Source organism: Eptesicus fuscus, chromosome 3 (assembly GCF_027574615.1).
Source record: "Eptesicus fuscus isolate TK198812 chromosome 3, DD_ASM_mEF_20220401, whole genome shotgun sequence".
NCBI lineage: Eukaryota > Metazoa > Chordata > Mammalia > Chiroptera > Vespertilionidae > Eptesicus > Eptesicus fuscus.
Genome location: NC_072475.1, coordinates 86,045,867 through 86,067,086, shown reverse-complemented (window position 1 = coordinate 86,067,086; position 21,220 = coordinate 86,045,867). Strand labels below are relative to the sequence as shown.

Sequence of the window (21,220 nt, the reverse complement as noted above, 5' to 3'; positions counted from 1 at the left end):
GGGAGGTTGGCGGGGGGAGCAGAGAGAAAGAAACACATGCATTGAGAGAGAGAGAGACATCAATTGGTTGCTTCCTGCACAAGGCCTGGTGGGCTGGGAAGCCTGCAATTGAGGTATGTGGCCTTGACTGGGAATCAAACCGGTGACCCTTTGGTAGAGCCGGGGAGGGAGGGGGGGACATTAGCGACATTCTAACCACTGAGCAAGCACAGCCAAATAACTTTTTTTTATAAGAAAAAAGGAATTATTGATATTTTTAACTTTTCCCTCCTTTAAGTTCTCTTCTTTTTTAGTGTCTGATTCCACCATGTCAGTCTATTCACCACTTTATTCTTAACCCCAAATTATTAAAATTATAAATATATTCTAATCTCTTTCAATTTGTTTGGTGTGCTAGCCATCATATCATTATACAAAATAACCTTTAAGTACCATATTTATTTATTAAATGCACTTAGTCCACGGGCCTTTCTCATCTTGTGAGAAAGAACTAAGAGTAGAATATCAATTTTGAGATCCCAAAATTTCACAAGGAGGGAAAACCTCCAAAATTGTGATTCAACAACATTCATAACAAATCACTTCCAATATAGACATAAAAAGAAAAGATTATTAAAAAAGGAAATATTAGAGAAACAGAAAAGTGAATTACTAAAAGAAAAATTTTACTCTCCCAAAAACTTCCGCTGAAAGTAAAGGGACTCTCTATGGTGGTTAACCAAAAGGCATGCTGCAAAGGAAGGTAGCACAGATTTTTGAGGATCTTCTTCACAAGCAGCAGGAACCCAATATCAGAATTGCTTTTGACTGAATGACAGTATCTTCAGCATGTTTTGGGGTTATACATTACCTACAATGTTGATGAACTTAAAGAGAGTAGTAGCTACAATTGTTATCTAATCTTTGATTGTAATAAAGTGTGCATGTGTTTAGGTTTTTTTCCCCATTTAAATATTGTACTGTTGAGAATTATACTGTAGTTTGGCTTTTAGTCTTAGCAAATCAAAGCTATATTAGCCCTTGTGTCTAGGCAGCAGCCCATTAGACTTTAAAAAAAATCTTTATTGTTGAAAGTATTACATATGTTATCTTGTTCCCCCACTGACCCCTTATAGCCGCCCCCACTTCCCAACCCCAGGCCTTCACCACCCTATTGTTTGTGTCCATGGGATATGGATATATGCATACGAGTTCTTTGGTTGATTTCTTCCTACCCACCCATCCCCACCTTCCCTCTGCGATTCAACAGTCTGTTCCATGTTTCTGTGTCTCTGGATCTATTTTGTTTATCAGTTTATTTTATTCATTAGATTCCACATTTGAGTGAGATCATGTGATACTTGTCTTCCTCTGACTGGCTTATTCCACTTAGCATAATACTATTCAGGTCCCTCCATGCTGTGTCAAAGGACAAGAGATTCTTCTTTTTTACTGCTGTATAGTATTCCATGGTATAAATGTACCACAGCTTTTTTATCCACTCATCTACTGATGGGCACTTGGGCTGTTTCCAGATATTAGCTATTGTAAACTATGCTGCTATGAACATAGGGATACATACATTCTTTCTGATTGGTGTTTTGGGTTTCTTAGAATATATTCTTAGAAGTGGGTCAAATGGCAGTACTGTATTGAATTTTTTGAGAAGAGTCCATACTGTTTTCCATAGTGGCTGCACTAGTCTGCATTCCCACCAGCAGTAGTGCACTAGTGTTCTCTTTTCTCCACATCCTCCCCAGCTCTTCTCATTTGTTGATTTTTTGGTAGCCATTCTGACAGGTATGAAGTGATACCTCATTGTCATTTTAATTTGCATCTCTCTGATGACCAGTGCCTTTGAGCATTTTTCCATGTTTCTTGGCCATGTGTATGTCCCTTTGGAAAAATGTCTACTTAGGTCCGTGGTTGGCAAACTGCAGCTCGCGAGCCACATGTGGCTCTTTGGCCCCTTGAGTTGTGGCTCTTCCACAAAATACCACTGCCTGGGTGAGTCTATTTTGAAGAAGTGGTGTTAGAAGAAGTTTAAGTTTAAAAAATTTGGCTCTCAAAAAGAAATTTCAATCGTTGTACTGTTGATATTTGGCTCTGTTGACTAATGAGTTTGCCGACCACTGACCTAGGTCCTTTGCCCATTTTTTAATTGGATTGTTTGTCTTCCCTTTGTTAAATTGTATGAGTTCCTTATATATTTTGGATATTAACCCTCTGTCAGATGTATTATTGCCAAACATGTTCTCCCATACAGTGGGTTCCCTTTTCATTTTGTTGATGGTTTCTTTTGATGTATTTTTTTATTTTGATGTAGTTCCATTTGTTTATTTTCTCCTAGTTTCCTTTGCCCTAGATCACAGTGGTCGGCAAACTCATTAGTCAACAGAGCCAAATATTAACAGTACAATGATTGAAATTTCTTTTGAGAGCCAAATTTTTTAAACTTAAACTTCTTCTAACGCCCCTTCTTCAAAATAGACTCGCATAGGCTGTGGTATTTTGTGGAAGAGCCACACTCAAGGGGCCAAAGAGTCGCATGTGGCTCGCAAGCCGCAGTTTGCCGACCACGGCCCTAGGAGATGTATCTCCAAGCATATTGCTATGAGAGATGTCTGAGATTTTGCTGCCTATGATTTCTTCTAGGATTTTTATGATTTCACGACTTACATTTAAGCCTTTAATCCATTTTGAGTTCATTGTTGTGTGTGGTGTAAGTTGGTGGTCTAGTTTCATTTTTTTGCATGTATCTGTCCAATTTTCCCAACACCATTTATTGAATAGACTGTCTTGACTCCATTGTATGCTCTTACCTCCTTTGTCAAATATTAATTGAGTGTAATGGCTTGGGTCAATTTCCTGGGTCTCTGTTCTATGCCTGTTCTTGTGCCAATACCAGGCTGTTTTGATTACAGTGGCTTTGTAATATAACTTGATATCTGGTATTGTGATCCCTCCAACTTTGTTCTTCTTTCTCAGGATTGCTGCAGCTATTCGGAGTCTTTTTTGATTCCATATATATTTTTGGAGTATTTGTTCTAGATTTGTGAAATATGCTGTTGGTATTTTAATAGGGATTGCATTGAATGCCCATTAGATGTTGACTCTCTGTTTTGTAATTTGTATTTTACTGCCCTAGATCTATATCCTACCACTAGCACACATCATCCTTCTCACTACAACCAGATCATAGAGAAATGCTTGCTAAAAAATAAATGACAAAAAAAATAAAAAAATAAATGACAACTAGTTTTTGATAGGTGCCTATTACACAGTAGTGATATATGCTGCCAAGACTCTGTCCTCTAAGGAACTTACTGTCTAGTTCGAAGTATAATTAATCCCTATTTGTATTAAAGCACCAAGAACAATACAAAGAGTGTGTTATGGCCTTAGTTGGTTTGGCTCAGTGGATAGAGCATCAGCTTGTGGACTGAAGGGTCCCAGGTTTGATTCTGGTCAAGGGCACTTGCCCAGATTGTGGGCTCAATCCCCAGTAGGGGATGTGCAGGAAGTAGCCAATCAATAATTCTCTCTCATCATTGATGTTTCTATCTCTCTCTCTCTCCCTTCCTCTTTGAAATCAATAAAACTATATTTAAAAAACAAACACATAAAAAGAAACAAAGAGTGTGTTATGTATTATTGAAGTGTACTATAGAAATTCGAAGATGGGGAAAAGTTAGGGCTGGCTTGGGATTTAAATTAGCTTTAAAAAAAACATATGTTTTTATTGATTTTTTTAAGAGAGAGAGAGGAAGGGAGAGGTAGAGAGGAGATAGAAACAACAATGAGAGAGAAATATTGATCAGCTGCCTCCTGCACTTTGCACCTGTACTGGGGGTCAAGCCCAAAACCTGGGCAATGGGATTCGACTTATTGCTGCATGGTATGATGCTCAACCAACTGAGCCACACTGGCTGGGCTGAATTAGCTTATTTTTGAAAGGGCAAGTTTCCGGGAATTTGGTGTGTGTGTGTGTGTGTGTGTGTGTGTGTGTGTGTGTGTGTGTGTTAATCCTCATCTGAGGATACTTTTCCAATGGTTTTTTCAGAGAGAGGGAAAGACAGAGAGAAACATCAATGTGAGAGAAACACATGGATTGGTTGCCTCCTGGAACCAAGGTATGTGCCCTTGACTGGAATTGAACTGGGAACCCTTTGGTCCACAGACTGATGCTCTATCCACTGAGCAAAACCGGCTAGGGCAGAATTTGTTTATTTTTTATGTACAGTGATCCTGGTGTTTTACTTGATTTTAAACATATAATTTATGGTTATTGTTTTTGTGTATTTGTTAATTATCTGGAGAACAATCTGATCTCTTGTGTTTCACACTCCACCTAAGTCACAAATAAAGGTGATGTTCTAAAAAAAAATATGTATATGACAGCAAAATTTTAAAAACTTTTAATATCACAAAGGTGTATTACAGCACCAGCAACTCTAGCCAGTGCTGAAAAATTATGTATTCTGCATATATTGTAACATCAAACAATGAAAAATTATATACAGAAAAATTTAATAATAAAATTAAATAACACATCTTTGGATAAAATTTTTGGATTTTTAATTTATCTCAGAATTAAAAATCTGAGATGGTGATATCTGGCTTTAGCTCAATATCAATAAATACTTGGTCAATTTTATTTGGCCAAAATTTGGTTTTGATACATTTCTAAATATGCAACTTAATCCTATCCAATATGTAACTACTAATCTAATCCCATTCCCAGTCCTAATTCTAAAACCATTCCCAGTTCTACTTCTAGCCCCATTCCCTTACCCAGTTTTATATTTCTTCATATAATCTTATACTAATATATGGTCTAGTTTACTTATTATGTTTATTACTGCCTCATCCTTCCCACTACTAGATGTAGATCTTTGATGGTAGAAAAATTTTTTAAATGTTTTGTTCACAACTATATTCCTAGTGCCAGAACAGTGACTGGAACATAAACGTTCAACTAAATTCAATTTAATGGTGCAACTCTGGGAATATTTATGCCAAAATAGCTACAAAGATCATTTCTAATGGTGGGATTATGGATCATTTTCTTTTTTGATTTATATAGGGTGGGGCAAAAGTAGGTTTACAGTTGTGAGTATGCAAAACACAGTTTATTCTTGTATTATTATTTAATTATTGTATTATTTTCCATATGAACAATGGTACATTTTATTTCTCTACAATAATATTTTAATATTTCCCTGGTGAAAACAAACAACCAGGCTTAAAGTGTTTACACCATAGGAAATAAGGATTAGTCTTGTTTTGTTTGTAGTCTATGTTTGTTTGTGTAAGAAAGGATAGTAATTTTTGTGGTTGTATTTTAAGAATGTTACCTTATGAAATGTTTACAAAATGGATCAGAGCTGGGAAAGATTAGAAAGTAACATTTAGACAACAAATAAATGTTGGCAAGGATATGGAGAAAAGGGAACCCTTGTACACATTTGGTGGGAATTAGGTAAACATCTAAACTGCGGCCGTGCACAACAATTTCAAAATTACAACTAAAAGACAAAACCTATATCACCCAGAGCCACGGGAGGGCTGGCTGAGTGGAAGATCTACAACTAGACCGAGAGAGGCGTATTCAGGGCATAAATGCTGAAAAGCTGAGGTATGATGCACGCGTGCGCGATACGGGCTGGCGGCGGGCATTGCTTTCTTCAACCCAAAGGGGAAACGCGCAGGACCCAAACTCCTATGGGGAGAAGCATCTTCGATGCTTCTCTGTCTCTGGACTGTTTGCCATTGGGTCGGAAAGTGAGGGTGGCTTGCTTGCAGAGCTGCACGGAGGAATAATTGTTTGTGGCGCTGGGGCGCAAGACGTGGGGATGTGGTCGGAGACACGGGAAGTCTGGCTGTCAGCCATTGCTGTTTGCCATGCCCTAGCCTAGTGATGCCCTGAGACCCCACCCCGCACAACCTACAAACCCACCCAAGCTCCAAGCAGCGGCTTTTGCATATGAATGAATCGCCGCTTAACCCAACAACCAGTTCAGACAGCTCCAAAATCTCCAAATCCCAAGCAGGGAGGAGAGGACTGGAATTCTCCTGTAGCCCTGGCAGGGTGGACTCAGACAGTAGCTGACCTGCACCCCATTGGAGATCCAGAAGCCAGTGTACCTAGTGGTCAGTGTGAGACACAGATTTCAACTCCTCACATCCATAAGTGACACATTCAGGAGGCGGACTCAGAGAGCAGCAAAGCTTCACTGAAACAAGTCCTGCACCAGAAGCGTGTCTCCAGCACAGCAGTTATAAACACAGTGGGTCCCCACAGCCAATTGGCCTGGAGGACAATTCCTCCCAGTGTACCAACAGCAATCAAGGCTTAACTAAACCAAGACTTTGCACTCAGCTCATAAAGGAGTGCACCAAGACCGTCCACCTCAGGTGACTGGGGAGGCTGAGCTACTGGTCCTATAGTTCACCTACCGAACAAAGCCACTCCATCAACACAGGGAAGCAGCCAAAATGCGAAGGCACAGAAACATGTCACCAATGAAAGAAATGGAGGAAAGTAAACTACAGGACAATGTAGAATTCAAAACCACATTTATAAGGTTACTCAAGAATCTTCTAAAAACTGTGGAGAAACTTGATGAGAACTTCAAAGACCTCAATGAGAATGTCAAAAAAAATGGAAAAGGACCAGTCAGAAATTAAGCATACACTGTCTGAAATAAAGAATATTCAGAAACTCAACTGTAGATCAACGTACCCCAAGAATCAAACCAAAGATCTGAAATATGAGGAAACAGAAAACACCCAACCAGAGAAAACAAAAAATATCAGGAAACAAAAAACACCCAACCAAAAAGAAAAAAGGATCCAAAAATATGAAGATAATGTAAGGAGCCTCTGGGACAACTTTAAGCATACCAACATCCGAATTTTTGGGGTGCCAGAAGAAGAGAGAGAGCAAAATATTGATAACCTATTAGAAGAAATAATGACAGAAAACTTTCCCCACCTGGTGAAAGAAATAGACTTACAAGTTCAAGAAGCACACAGAACCCCAAACAAGAGGAATCCAAAGAGGACCACACCAAGACACATCATAATCAAAATGCCAAGGGCAAAATACAAAGAGAGAATCTTGAAAGCAGCAAGAGAAAAACAGTTAGTTACCTACAAGAGAGTACCCATATGACTGTCAGCTGATTTCTCAACAGAAACTATGCAGGCCAGAAAGGAGTGGCAAGAAATATTCAAAGTGATGAACAGCAAGAACCTACAACCAAGACTACTCTACCCAGCAAAGCTATCATTCAGAATTGAAGGTCAGATAAAGAGCTTCACAGACAAGAAAAAGCTAAAGGAGTTCATCACCACCAAACCAGGATTACATGAAATGCTGAAGGGTATTCTTTAAGAAGAGAAAGAAGAAGAAAAAGGTAAAGATAAAAATTATGAACAACAAAAAGACATCAAATACATAGCTACCAACGAGTGAATCTAAAAATCAAGTGAATAAAAAGTCTGAAGAACAGAAGGGACTGGTGAATATAATGGAATCACGGATATAGAAAGGGAGTGGACTGACAATTCTCAGGGGGAAGGGTATCTGAAGGATGTGGGAAGAGATTGGACAAAGGTCTTACACCTATGGATAAAGCCAGTGGCGGGGGGTAAGGGCATGGGGTGGGGTGGGGAACCAGGTGGAGGGGAACTATGGGGGAAAAAAAAGAACACCTGTAATAATCTGAACAATAAAGATTTATTAAAAAAATAAAAAATAGAATATATATATACTATATGTTTACAGTAGCATAAAATACTATATAAGTACTAAAATAGAACTATATATACAGAACTACTATATGTATAGTACATATAGAAGTACTGTATAATCCAACAATCTCACTTGTAGGTATAGAACCAAAGGAAATAAAATCACTATGGCGAAGAGATATCTGTGCTTCCATGTTCATCATATTTACAATAGCCAGGATATGAAAACCACCTAGGTGTCCATCTATGGATGAATGGATAAGCCAATGTTATATATAAATATACTATGAATTATATATGTATCATATATATGTACATTAAATATATATATATAATAGAATATTATTAAGCCTTACCCCCCCTCCAAAAGAAAGAAAGGAAGAAAGAAATACTGCTACTTGTGACAATATGGATGAAACTGGAGGATAATATGCTAGTGAAATAAGCCCAACAGAGAAAGACGAATACTGCATGGTATCATTTATGTGGAATTAAAAAAAAATTAAACCATAAACAGAGTAGAATGGTGGTTGCCAGAGACTGAGGGATATGGGAAAAGAGGAGAGGTTGGCAAAACGTATCAATTTTCAATTGTAAGATGAATAAGTTCTCTTTCCAAAAGCGGCCTGAGGTGACCTCTGAAAATTGTTCACTATTCACTTAACTCAGGAAACCCCACAAAATCATGCAAAACAAGAGGTTCAAATTTTTGTGTTCTCTTAAAGAACACTTGTGAAACTTCCCAGGCCATCAAGGGTATGCATATCTGTAAAGCCACCAAGTATCTAGAGGATGTCACTTCACAGAAGCAATGTGTGCCATTCTGTCATTACAATGGTGGAGTTTGTAGGTGTGTTCATGCCAAACAGTAGGCTGGACACAGGGTCTGTGGCCCCAAAAGAGTGCTTAATTATTGCTGGACATGCTTAAAATTGCAGAGAGTAATGCTGAACTTAAAGGTTTAGATGGAGATTCTCTGGTCATTCAGCATATCCAGGTGAACAAAGCTCCTAAGACAAGGCACAGAGCCCATACGGGAGCTCTCCCTTCCACATTGAGGTGATCCTTACTGAAAAAGACCAGATGGTTCCTAAACCAGAAGAGGAGATTGCACAGAAGAAAAGGATATAACAGAAGAAACAAAGACTTATGGCCTGGGAGTAAATTGAGCACAAAATAAATGCTAATAAAAGTAAAAACCAGACAACAAAAAAAGATGATTAAGTTCTAAGGATCTAATGTGCAGCATGATGAGTATACTTAATTATACTGTATTGAAAAATGCTAAAAGAATAGATCTCTAATGTTCTCACTGAAAAAAAGTGTTAGTGTGTTAACTCAATTCTGAGAATTGTTTCTCAATGTATATATATATATCATATCATTGTATTATACACTTTAAATGTATTATGATTTTGTTTATCAGTTGTACCTCAATGAAGCTGGAAAAAAATAACAGAAACCAATTAATATCTAGGATTCTATTTCAACAATCTCTGGGAGATGAAATGAGATTCTTGACTAGAATGATGGCAGTAAGACTGTTTTCATCATTCAGAATGAAATAGATTATAATGTGATAAAACAGCCACAAAATTACAGTGGCTTAAGATAAGTGTTTATTTTTTTCTCCAAAATATATTTTTATTGATTTCAGAGAAGAAGAGAGAGAGGGAGAGAGAAATAGAAACATCAATTATGAGAGAGAATCAATGACCAGCTGCCTCCTGCATCCCCCACTGGGGACCAAGCCTGCAACCTGTGCATGTGCCCTTGACTGGAATTGAACCCAGGACCCTTCAGTCTCCAGGCCCACGCTCTATATCCACAAGCCAAACCAGCTAGGGCAAAGTTATTTCTTGCTCCTGGGAAGTCCACTGTAGGACTTTCCAAGCAGCTGTCCTCCATGTGTTGGCTCAGTATTCCATGCTGCTTTGATTTGATATTACTTCAAAGCTAACATAGGCTTCTACAATTAACATTGCAAGGGGAGAGAGAACACAGTGAATTGTACACAAGCTTTTAAATGTTTTCATCAAGAAGTGACACAACTACTACCACACACATTTTACTGGAGGAAACAAATCCATGACTTTGAGAGGGTGGGGATAACTATTTCATGTGCTTGTGAGGAAAAGAGAACTAGAAACAGGGAGCACACTTATGCTTACCAAATCACTTACTATATTGAAAGCTAATAGTCAACTTAATTAACTAACTGACTGACTCACTGTATGTTGGCACCACAAATGTTTGTTACTGTATCACTATCAGGACTAGGAAAGCCATGAAGTAGGGCTGGGTTGAGAATATTTTTTGAAAACAGGTTGTTGAGTATGGTTCCAAATGCTCAAGAAACATCACATAATAAGGCCCTCAGGCACAAAAGTAATCATTGGAATCTCTAAGAGAAAATTTTCTTAAAATGGAAAGGAGAGAGTCTTAACCAGCGTGGCTTAGTGGGTTGAGCATCATTCCATGCACTTGAGAGGTCACTGGCTCTATTCCCAGTCAGGACACATGTCTAGGTTTCGGGCTGGATCCCCAGTAGGCAGCTGATTGATGGTTCTCTTTTATTGATGCTTTTTTCTCTCTCTCCCTCACTCTTGCTCTCTCTCTCTCTCTTTCAAATCAATAAAAACATTTTTTTAGAAGAAAGAAAGCAGAGGGATATGGTAGGATCTTGAGAATACATATAGGAAGCTGAAGAAGGAATGACCAGTGAGATCAGAAGAGAACCAGAATAGTGCATAATTGTGAAAAGCGGAGGGAGGAAAGAGCTTTAGAAGCGTTAACTGTATTAAAAGTATTAACTGATGTGAAAGAAAATGAGAACTGATTTGGTAAGGAAGACATAAGTTATATAAAAATATGGTTTGAGTAGCTTGATGGGACAGAAACCTAATCACAGTAAATTGATTAAAACAATTGAACAGCAAAAATAGTGCTTTTAAAAAAATAGTGCTTTAGGGTTTGTGAACCATTAGTTTAAGAAGTTGGGTTGTGAAATTAAAGAGTTACCAGAACAGTAATAACCTTGCTCATAGTTAAGGAGGAATTATAGCCTTATCTTGCTCTGCTCTCTCACCCCCATCTCACCCTGGCGATTGTAACCTAAGATCTAGGGGGAAGAAAAAATGAGGAGGGATATATTTAAGATGTTGGAGGAAGAAGAAATAATTGAAGGATCAGGATTTCAGAAAAGTGGAAAATTTTGTTTGTCAAAGTCCCAGGAAAGTGGTTAACCTTGGAAAAGAGGAACTATAGATATCTCGAGATATTAGAAAAGAAGAAGAAACAGGAATAACAGAGAGGGAAGAAAATGTGTGGAAGGTGTCATTCAACTTTCTTCATTAGTACTGTACTACAGAGACCTTTCCGTATAGCGCCAGAACAGTCTGGGCAGAGGCAGCACCTCTTACTGATGAGGAAGGGCAGGTTAAACTAGGAAAATCGGTAGAGGTCATACATCCATGAGTAATCGAAAAGAAAATTGATGTTATGAAGGCAGGAGAGTGAGAATCTATATATAAAAGGCTAAGCGACCGTCCGACCATCCAGCTGGCTGGTAGGTATGATGTGCACTGACCACCAGGGGGCAGACACTCAACGCAGGAGCTGCCAAGCTGCCGTGACTTGGCAGCGGTGGTTCTCCGGTGATGCACCCCAGAACCAGAGAGGAGGGAGCTCTCACTCTCCGGGACCCCTTGGGGGTGTCAGAGAGCCTGTTCTGGCCTGACCCCTGCAGATCAGGCCGAGGGACCCCACCTGCTGGAGGGATCCTGCTCACTCCACAGATGCCCTTCAAGCCACAGAGCTGCCCCAGGTGCGGTGGCGGGGGAGGGACCACAGGAGGTTAGCTCCAGGGTGTGTCCAGCCCATCTCGCCCAGTCCTGCCCTGCCGACCACTTTCTAATTAATTTCCTTTCAATGTGCAGGAATCCATGTACCGGTGAAGCATCCATCTTATATAAAAACTGCTGTTTGAAATTTTAACCCTGCTATTTTAGCTTCTGTAAACCCTTGCTTGCTTAAATAATAAGGAAAATAAGACTACTCCAATTCCAGAGAGGCCATAAACCTTCCCCAGACGAAGTTATCAGTGCTGGCACCAGGGCAGGCCTTTGGTTGAGGTCTCAAAGCCCCAGCACATAGGGCTCTTTAAGAACTTGCAAAGGGGACCGGAAACACCCTTATTTGGGAGACAAAGAGCTGGAAAAAGTATAAATAGGGAAGCTTCCTCCATGTTTCTTGGCCCAGAATTTGAAAGACATTTTTCTCTGGGTCCGTATGTAATAATAATAAAGTGTGACTCCATTTCTCTAAGTGATGCTTGGTTTTTCTGCCATCTTCTGCAACACTGGGTCAATAGTGGTGAATAAGATCCTTGCTGTTTGGAAAAAGGTATGAGGATATGTGCCTTTAATGTTTATGAGACAGGTAACACCAACTTCAAAATCTGCTCTCATTTGTTACAAATAGTACTTGAGATTTATTTCTCTCATTTCATCATCTTAGCAACCTTGCAAAGGAGGTATTGTTATTCTCCTTTTATAGTTGGGGTACTTTGTTTCAGAAATAAGTAAACTGTAAGTAATGTATATGAGTTTGAATTAGGATTACATAAATTAGTAAAGGACAAAGAATAATTTTAAAACTCTATCTTAGTTCCAAACCACTATTTTCCCCTGGATACACTGCGTTTCCCAGGGCCTTCTCTCCTTTTACCAGGATTTGAAAATTTATTAGTAGAAGCTGAATGCATACACAGGCCCTTATATATTTTGCATGAACTTTTTTCTTATAGGAATGCACTTGTCATTTCTTTTTCCAAGAATATTACAAAAAGATATTACAAGTCTCTTTAAATAATACAAAACAGGTTGCAAAAGAGCCAGTAGATCACCAACTCCATCTTGCAGAAGCCAAATAGCTAGCAATCTATGTATCTAAAATACCTGGAAAGGACATACATCAAAATGTTAACACTTGTTATCTTAGGGTAGTGAGTATGACATCTTATTGTCTAAATCTTATTCCTTTTTTAGTTTTGTTTTTTTTTTTACATTTTCTACAATAAACATATATTTCTTTAGTAATCATATCACCCCACACAATAAGTATACAATTCCATTTCACACTTTATGTAACAAACAGCAATAGCATTATACAAGTGAACATGTCGCTCTCATCTGAACTATTGATATAATTAGAAATGAGTTTTTCCCCTTGTCTGTGTAATCATTCCCCCAATGTATTGTTTCTATAGCTGTGCAGTCAGAGTCTGCTGTGATCCCAGTGGATCCCTATCCCTGGTGCATGAAACAAAACAAAACACGCACAAGACCTGAGATCTTTGGATCTCAGCTGTGATTGGAGACAGAGGAGGAGCAGCACCCTGGGCTACAACACACTTTTGGATGGATGTACAGGTAAACCTCTCCTGGGATTTGTTGTCCGGGATTCCTCTGATCATCGCTGGACACTACCGTTGCCTAGTAACGAGAATAATCTTCCCGGGACTCCACCTCCTTCTCCTAGACCCGCCCCCTTCTTCCTCCCACCTCTCGGGCAGAAACGGGGGGGGCGGGGCGCGGGGGGAGGAGAGCCGGCCCCTCCAGCCACTCAGAGGCCCCCACCGCCGGCCCTCGAACGATGATTGGAGGGGTGTGTGGGCGGTGCTTGGAAGGGCCTGCCACGCCGGGGAGGGACGTCAGCACGTCGACGCGGGGGTTTTCTCCGCTCGGCCCGCTACCCCAGCCCGGGTCTGCGAATCTGTGCCTCCTCCTCCGCCATCCCCGGCGAGGGGCGCAGTCGTTGTCCGCTCGCGGGCCGGCGCGGTTACACCGGTTCCGCTCGGACTGACCGTCGCCCTCACCTCCCTCCCGGCCCCTCCTCCGAGGCCAACCGCGCGGAGGCTTTTCGTAGGGAAGGCGGTTCGGGACTCGGCCCGGGGCCACCCGGGGCCCATCCCCGCTCCAGGCTCGGATGGGAGGCGGAGGGAGGAGCGGCCTGGGATGCTGAGGCTGATGGCCAATTGCTGCAGCTGGTTCCAGCGGCGGCAGGAGCCCGTCAGGTAGGCTGGAGCCGCGGGCCCGCGCCCTCCCGGGAGACGGGAGACGGGGACCGCTGCGCGCCGAGCAGTTGGGAGGGGAGCCGCCTCCCCGCTGGGGCCGGGGCGAGCCGGTCCCGGGCCGCGGGGGATGCCCTCCTCCCAGTTTGATGTGTCCCTGGAGGCAAGAACCGAAGGATGCAACCTTCTGGTCTAGTTGCATTTAAGGCTTCATCAAGAGCGCTTGTTGTTGTCATAATTTAAATGGGTTCAAATACTTTAAAAGTTGTGGATTTTGTACACGTGTGTATTTCTCCTCTGAAGTTTTTGTAATGAGAATTTTCTTTTTTAAGTAGAGAAGCATGGGATATCGTTTTCATAACATTCACACACTCCTTTCCAACACACACACACACACACACACACACACACACACACACACACACGTTTCGTTTGGGGACTTACTTGGGCTTGAAATCTGGCTTCATAATTCATAATTCACAATTCATAATTACAGTGTATGACGTTAACATTTTTTGGCCCCACCTTCCTCATATATTTAATGAGGGGTGATAACATCTATGCCTCAGGAGTGTTGTATTAAATGCGAGTAACTGATGGAAAGTGTTTTCTTAACTGTAGGGTATGCTAGATATATTAATATTCATTGCCCGAGACTAGATATTCATTCATCCACTTCTCAACAGATATTTGTTGAGAAAATATTATGGGCCAGAAGCACTATACTAGGAAGGAGTCAGTGAAAATGATGTTTTTTAAAATTGAGGGGCTCAACCTGTAAAGAAAGCTTAAGTTTGTTACTCTTTATAAATAATAACGACTTCTTACAGTTCTACTTTGGAATTAGGCCAGGGGTAATTTGTAGTAAAATTTTTTTGTGCGTGTTTTTTTTTTAAATTAACATTTCAAGCATAGTATTTGCAGTAAAGGATGAGCTATCCTTTAAAGAGTAAATCTGAAAAGCTATTGTATATTATAAGGAAAAAATAATATGTCTACATTTGGAAAAGAAATGTGCTCTAAACAAAACTTTTAAAATTCTTTCCTCTTAACTGGATTTGAATGTTTTAAATATAAGTAATATGATTGACTGATAGAGTCAAATTTGGGTGTATAGATTTGTTCCAATCATGTTATGTGCTGATAACAGAATCTCTACTAAGATTTGAGGATCACTCATAATAAATGGTCTCTTTTCTTTTTTTCCTATTTCTGCTTTTTAAAAATGCATTTTGTTTTTAGAAGAGGGAACAATATCAGGTCTTTTTAAAAATATATATTTTATTGATATTTTACAGAGAGGAATGAAGAGGGATAGTTAGAAACATCAATGAGAGAGAAACATCGATCAGCTGCCTCCTGCACACCTCCTACTGGGGATGTGCCCGCAACCAAGGTAAATGCCCTTGACTGGAATCGAACCTGGGACCCTTCAGTCCGCAGGCCGACGCTCTATCCACTGAGCCAAACCAGTTAGGGCTACCAGGTCTTCTTTTAACTAAAACACCCAAAAAGCTTGCACTCCAAAGGAGTTTTCAGTTTAATTCATCATTCTTTGTGTTTGCTTCTCTTAGCAGGTGCAGTGTAACATCGGGGTTAATTGTTTAAAGAAAAGATAGAGTTCAGAGAAAGGAGAATGTATCTTTGTCCAAGTAGCATCTAGATCTGTGTTGTCCAGTAGAGTAGGGACTTGCTGCATGTGGCAGTTGAGCATTTGAAATGTGGCTAGTCCTAATTGAGATGCTGAAATATATAATGTAATACAAAGTGGATTTAGAAGATTTATTATGCAAAAAAGAAAAGTAAATATCATGTCTTTTTTTTCAGTGTGATTACATGTTGAAATAACTTTAGATATAGAGGATTAAATGAGATATAATAGTAAAATGATTTCACCTTTTATTTTCACTTTTAAAATGCAGTTACTAGAAAATTTAAACTTACATATATGGTTTACAGTGTAATTCTATGGGAACTCCCTGATCTATATGGCCTAATATAGAGGCATAGGTAAATATCTCTCATTGTTGGATAGTTAACGGTCAAAGGAATTAAAAACAAGTTAGATTACACCCATTTTTAAGTATTATTGCTCAATGCCTAGTTCATAATAGTGCCTAAGTAAATATTTGCAAAATATTGTATGTATTTTGATCACTCCTTAGCAATAATCACCCTAATGTAAATAATGTTGGCAAGTAGTTGCAGTTCCTGGAATAAATGAGAGGTGAGCAAACTGATTTAAAGTATATATCAAATTTTTGCTTTTATGAGCTACTGTTTTGTAATTTGAAGGTTTTTTTGTTATGCTGCTCCTTATTGCGTTTTCTCTTCATGTTTATATTTTATGGAGATATGTTTACAAATGTGAGCATGTAAGAGAAGATGATGTTTATTAATACATTATGTTTTGAGGTTACTTTGCTGACTTACCTAATATATCCTGCACTTTTTGGGTTTACCCACCCGTCCTCACTTAGTTGCTTTCCCAGTGAGCACATTATTGTAGACAACTACAATAACCAGGGATTAGATGCAGTATTTGGAACCTGTGATAAGGACAAGGTAGGAGTCAGAGATCAGTTGTTAAGGCACCAGTCTAGGTCAGGAGTGAGGACCAGGATGCCAGGCAATTCAAGGACAACAGGCATGCTATTGTTAACCTCCAGTCAGAACCTGAACTAGGCTTTCAGCCTATGTAAATTAGTTTTGAATAGACTAATAGCTAGACCTATCTATATATATAACAGCCTAAGCGACCATCTGGACCATTCGACTGTCCGACCATTAGCTATGACGTGCAAATGCTCCAACCAGTAGCTATGATGCACACTGACCACAAGGGGGCAGACGCTCAACACAGGAGCTGTTGAGCGACAGCAACTTTGCAGAGTGCCCTCTGGCACTCCAGGACCCCTTGGGGGATGTTGGACTGCTGGTTTCAGCCCGATCCCCGAGGGACCCCACCTGCTGGAGGGACCCCGCTCCCTCTGCAGACACCCTTCTGGCCCAGTCACACCCCGTCGGCCACCTTCTAATTAATTTCCTTTCAATGAGCACGAATCCATGCACTGGGCCTCTAGTAGTTATATAAGTGCTGTGCTCCTATAGAAGCAGTGCAATCTAGTGTTGGGTTTTTATTTATTTTTTAAAATATATTTTTATTGATTTTTAGAGAGAGATAGAAACATTAATGAGAGGGAAACATCATCAATCGGCTGCCTCTTGCATGCCCCATACTGGTGATCAAGCCTGCAACCAGAACATTTGCCTTGACTGGGAATCAAACTGGTGACCTCTTGGTTAATGGGTCGATGCTCAACCACTGAGTCACAACAGCCAGGCAGTGTGGGTTTTTAAAAAAATAATTTTTATTTTGAGACCACAATATAGTGGTCAAAGCTAAGAAACTAACTTTGATACAATGCTATTAACTAAATTACAGACTTTATTCTGAGTTTACCAGTTTTAACACCTAATGCCCTTTTTTTCTGTCAGAGATCTATTCCAGGATTCCATATTGCTTTGCCATGTCTCTTTGATCTCCCTCAATCTGTATGTAGTAGTTCCTCAGTCTTTCCTTGTCTTTTAAAACCTTGAGACTTTGAAGAGTATTTGTTAAATGTTTTGTAGAACCACCCCTTCAATGTGTTTGTGTTTTCTTATGATTTGGTAAAGGTGTTGTTGCATTAGTTGGGCAGAGTGATACCACAAAGGTGAGTATCATTACATCCACGGGTGTGTGATATTGATATGTGCTGTTACTGGTGGTGTTAACCTTGATCACTTGGTATCATGGTGTCTGCCCAATTTCTCAGTATAGTGTTTTGATTCAAACAGATTCAAGTTTGAATCCTAGGAGTTTGGGCAATTTTTTATGTGTCAAGTGTGGATAATTTCTGTCATGCAGCATTTTGAGAAAGAAAATTTACCCAAGTACTTGATGCTTTGCACATAATACTTACGCAGTAAATAACACCTATGATCCTAGGAGACAAGTGCTGATTAGTAAATTACCCTCCTCGTTTCATTTTACACTTATCATTTTCTGTGTTAGTGGAGGAAGGGACCATTTTCTTTTGTAAGGCTAATTCTTACGCCTGTGCTCTTTTTTTCATTTCTTCCCACTTCCTGGTGAACTTCAGTTGTTCAGCATTTGGCCAGAGATCAATGATAGGAATTCTGGGATGCAAGAATAAGTCTAAACTTTTATCCCAAAATTTATTATTCATTTTTGTTATTCAACAAAATAAATCTGTATTTCCCTCAGAGCTTCACTTCTATTTCTTCTTTAGTACATAAACATCTTCAAGCTCCTCTTACTGTTGTTATAGGACAGAAAGAGTTTGTTCACTCAGCCCTAGCAAAGCCAAACACTAGACCCTGAGAATTGCAGTGGATATTCTATCTAATAAAAGAGTAATATGCAAATTGACTCACTCCAACACACAAGATGGCTGCCCCCATGTGGACACAAGATGGCCACCACAAGATGGCCAGCAGGGGAGGGCAGTTGGGAGGGACCAGGTCTGCAAGGGAGGGCAGTTGGGAGGGATCAGGCCTGCAAGGAAGGGCAGTTAGGGGCAATCAGGCTGGCAGGGGAGTGGCTAGGGGGTGATCAGACTGGCAGGCAGAAGCAGTTAGGGGCAATCAGGAAGGCAGGCAGGCAAGCATTTGGGAGCTAGCAGTCCTGGATTGTGAGAGGGATGTCCGACTGCCCGTGTAGGCCCGATCCTACTGGGATTGGGCCTACACGGGCAGTCGGACATCCCTCAAGGGGTCCCAGATTGGAGAGGGTGCAGGCTGGGCTGAGGGACACACACCTCCGTGCACGAATTTCATGCATCGGGCCTCTAGTTTTATTGATGAATGGCACCATCCAGGAGAATGGGAAGCGAATGCCCAAAAGCTGGAACTTCTCTATGGCACGTAGGTTACTGATGATATAAGGCAAAATCTCAAGACATGGTGGATTAGGGCTTTGGATTGAGCTGGGAGTTGATTGGTTGGAGGTGGGGTAAGGGTAGTGAATCATCTCTTCAGGTCGTGAGGACAGCTCTGCGATCTTTTCCAGGGTCTCTCTGTCTGGTCTCATGGGAAAATAGCCAGTGGTCGTTCCACCTTAGGGCTCAGGAACTGAAACATAACTTGGGTCAAGATGTTGTGGTTAGCCCGCCAGAGGTCCAGATGATGTGACCATTTGTCAGGTCTAGGCTACTGTCTTCTGCCTTGGGGGTTGCTGATTATCTGGGGGAAAGCCTGGGTCTCTTAGGGGTATATATAGAGATAGATATGATTTCTAGAACTAGGATTTAAAACTAAATTTAATTAAAGTCATAAAGACCCTAAGCTTCCAAAACCGGTTTGGCTCAATGGATAGAGCGTTGGCCTGTGGACTCAAGGGTCCCAGGTTTGATTCCGGTCAGGGGCATGTACCTTGGTTGCGGGCACATCCCCAGTAGGGGGTGTGCAAGAGGCAGCTGATCGATGTTTCTCTCTCATCGATGTTTCTAACTCTCTATCCCTCTCTCTTCCTCTCTGTAAAAAATCAATAAAATATATTAAAAAAAAAAAAGACCCTAAGCTTCCTTACCTAAAAAAACAAAGCAAACTAAATGTTTCTTTTTGCTGCTGTAACAAATTATATTAACTTAGTGATTTCAAGAAGCACAAATTTATTATCCCATAGTTTTGACTCCAGAAGCCTACAGTTGGTCAGCAGAGTTGCATACCTTCTGGAGGGTCTAGCAGATAATCTATTTTCTTTGCCTTTTCCAGCAAAGGAAGAAGCTGTCTGTTATTTTGCCCATGCTCCTTCCTCCATCTTCAAAGCCAACAGCATAGCATCTTCTCCTCTGATCTTCTGTCTTTCCCTTATAAGGAATCTTGTGATTTCCTGGATACTCAAAGATATACTTCCCCTCCAAGATCCTTAATCATTTTGGCAAAATTCTTTTGCCATGTGTGGTAACATATTCATAAGTTCCACGGATTAGGATGTGGACATCTGGGGGTTGGGGGTCATTTTTCTGTGTCTACCATATTAAATAACCCTCTTCCCCTGCAGTCACTAACTACCCTTCCTCTTTCCCTTCACCCCAAACTCAACAGTTGGCAATGGCTAACAGATACTTTCTCAACTCCCTCCCCTCTCATATATTTCTTAACATCTTTCATTAGAAGATTTCTGCCTAGACCAAGCATGTCAAACTCGAGGCCCACAATGAATATTTTTGCAGCCCAGCCAATATAATGGTATGTATGACATCTATAATAATAAAAGCATAATATGCAAATACAATGAATGGCCAGACAGCGGAATGACCTTCCGGATGAAGCCGGGGCTGCAAGAGTGGCCGAGGCAGCCGGGGCTATGAAGGCCTACTCTTGCACAAATTTCGTGCATCAGGCCTCTTGTCAATATATATAAAAGCCTAATATGCAAATTGTCCCCTCGGGAGTTCAGTTGCTCTCTATGATGTGTGCTGACCACCAGGGGGCAGCACGGAATGAAGGGAGGCCCTGGCCGGCAGCCACTAGGGACACTACCCATGCATGAATTTCGTGCACCGGGCCCTAATATTTTAATAAAAATTTCGTAACTTAATTTTTACAATATCCTGTTATACAAAGTTATTAATAACGAACTACAACATTTGCTAATAACTGATTACTATAATCGTGTTGCATTCATTTCCCTTACACACCTTATGCACAGGTGCACCATTTCTCTTCACTGTTACCAGCAGCAAATATTTTAGAAGCTGATTGGCAAGTCATTAGTCTTGTACTGACTTGTTTGGTGTGTGCAACAGGAAGTATTTACCTTTCGGAGAACAAGAAAAATAGGTTTATTTGTGTTATGCTCATTAATTTGTGCAGTTGTTCAGTGTTTGGTAAGTTAATGTTCAAGAAAAAATATTAATTTTTATTAAAATGTTCTATTATTTATGTTAATGATTACTTGTTTATTTCAGCCCTTTGTATTCAGCATGTCTCTATTAAAATAAACCTACGTTTCTATGAAAATTGAAACTTTTGTTTTTTTGAGACCCACATAAACTTAAACCTTGTTTATTTGGCCCGTGTTAGCCTTTGATTTCAACATGCTTGGCTTAGACCCTTCATTTTAGTTGTTTGTACTGTATTAGATACAGCCTGGTTATTATATCCAATGAATTATTTTCAATCTCTTGGCATCATTTGACATATAAAACCAATCTCTTTTTGAAGAGAACCAAGATGGCAGATAGGTAAATGCCGGTCCGTGCCTCCTCCCACAACCACATCAAAATTACAACTAAAATACAGAACAGTCATAATTTAGAACCTGAAATCTGGCTGAATGGAAATCCTACAACTAGAGAAGGAAAGAAGAAAACACATTGAGACTGGTAGGAGGGGTGGAGG

At 40.3% G+C, this 21,220-nt stretch overlaps 1 protein-coding gene and 1 pseudogene across 3 annotated transcripts in view; both read left to right on the top strand.

Annotated features, from left to right (window-relative positions):
• The first annotated feature begins 8,372 nt into the window (after positions 1 to 8,372).
• Positions 8,373 to 8,901, top strand: LOC129147516 (60S ribosomal protein L17-like; annotated as a pseudogene).
• Positions 8,902 to 13,444: 4,543 nt separating this feature from the next.
• Positions 13,445 to 21,220, top strand: part of ARL13B (ADP ribosylation factor like GTPase 13B) — an 81,549-nt gene continuing 73,773 nt past the window's right edge. For 2 of the 3 annotated variants that reach the window (XM_054714061.1, XM_008155574.3), the window contains exon 1: positions 13,669 to 13,813. In XM_054714061.1, coding sequence (XP_054570036.1) covers positions 13,755 to 13,813 — 59 coding nt within the window. In that variant the 5' untranslated portion in view covers positions 13,669 to 13,754. Of the gene's footprint in view, positions 13,814 to 21,220 lie in introns of all 3 variants that reach the window. The other variant, XM_054714060.1, reaches the window with a different exon arrangement.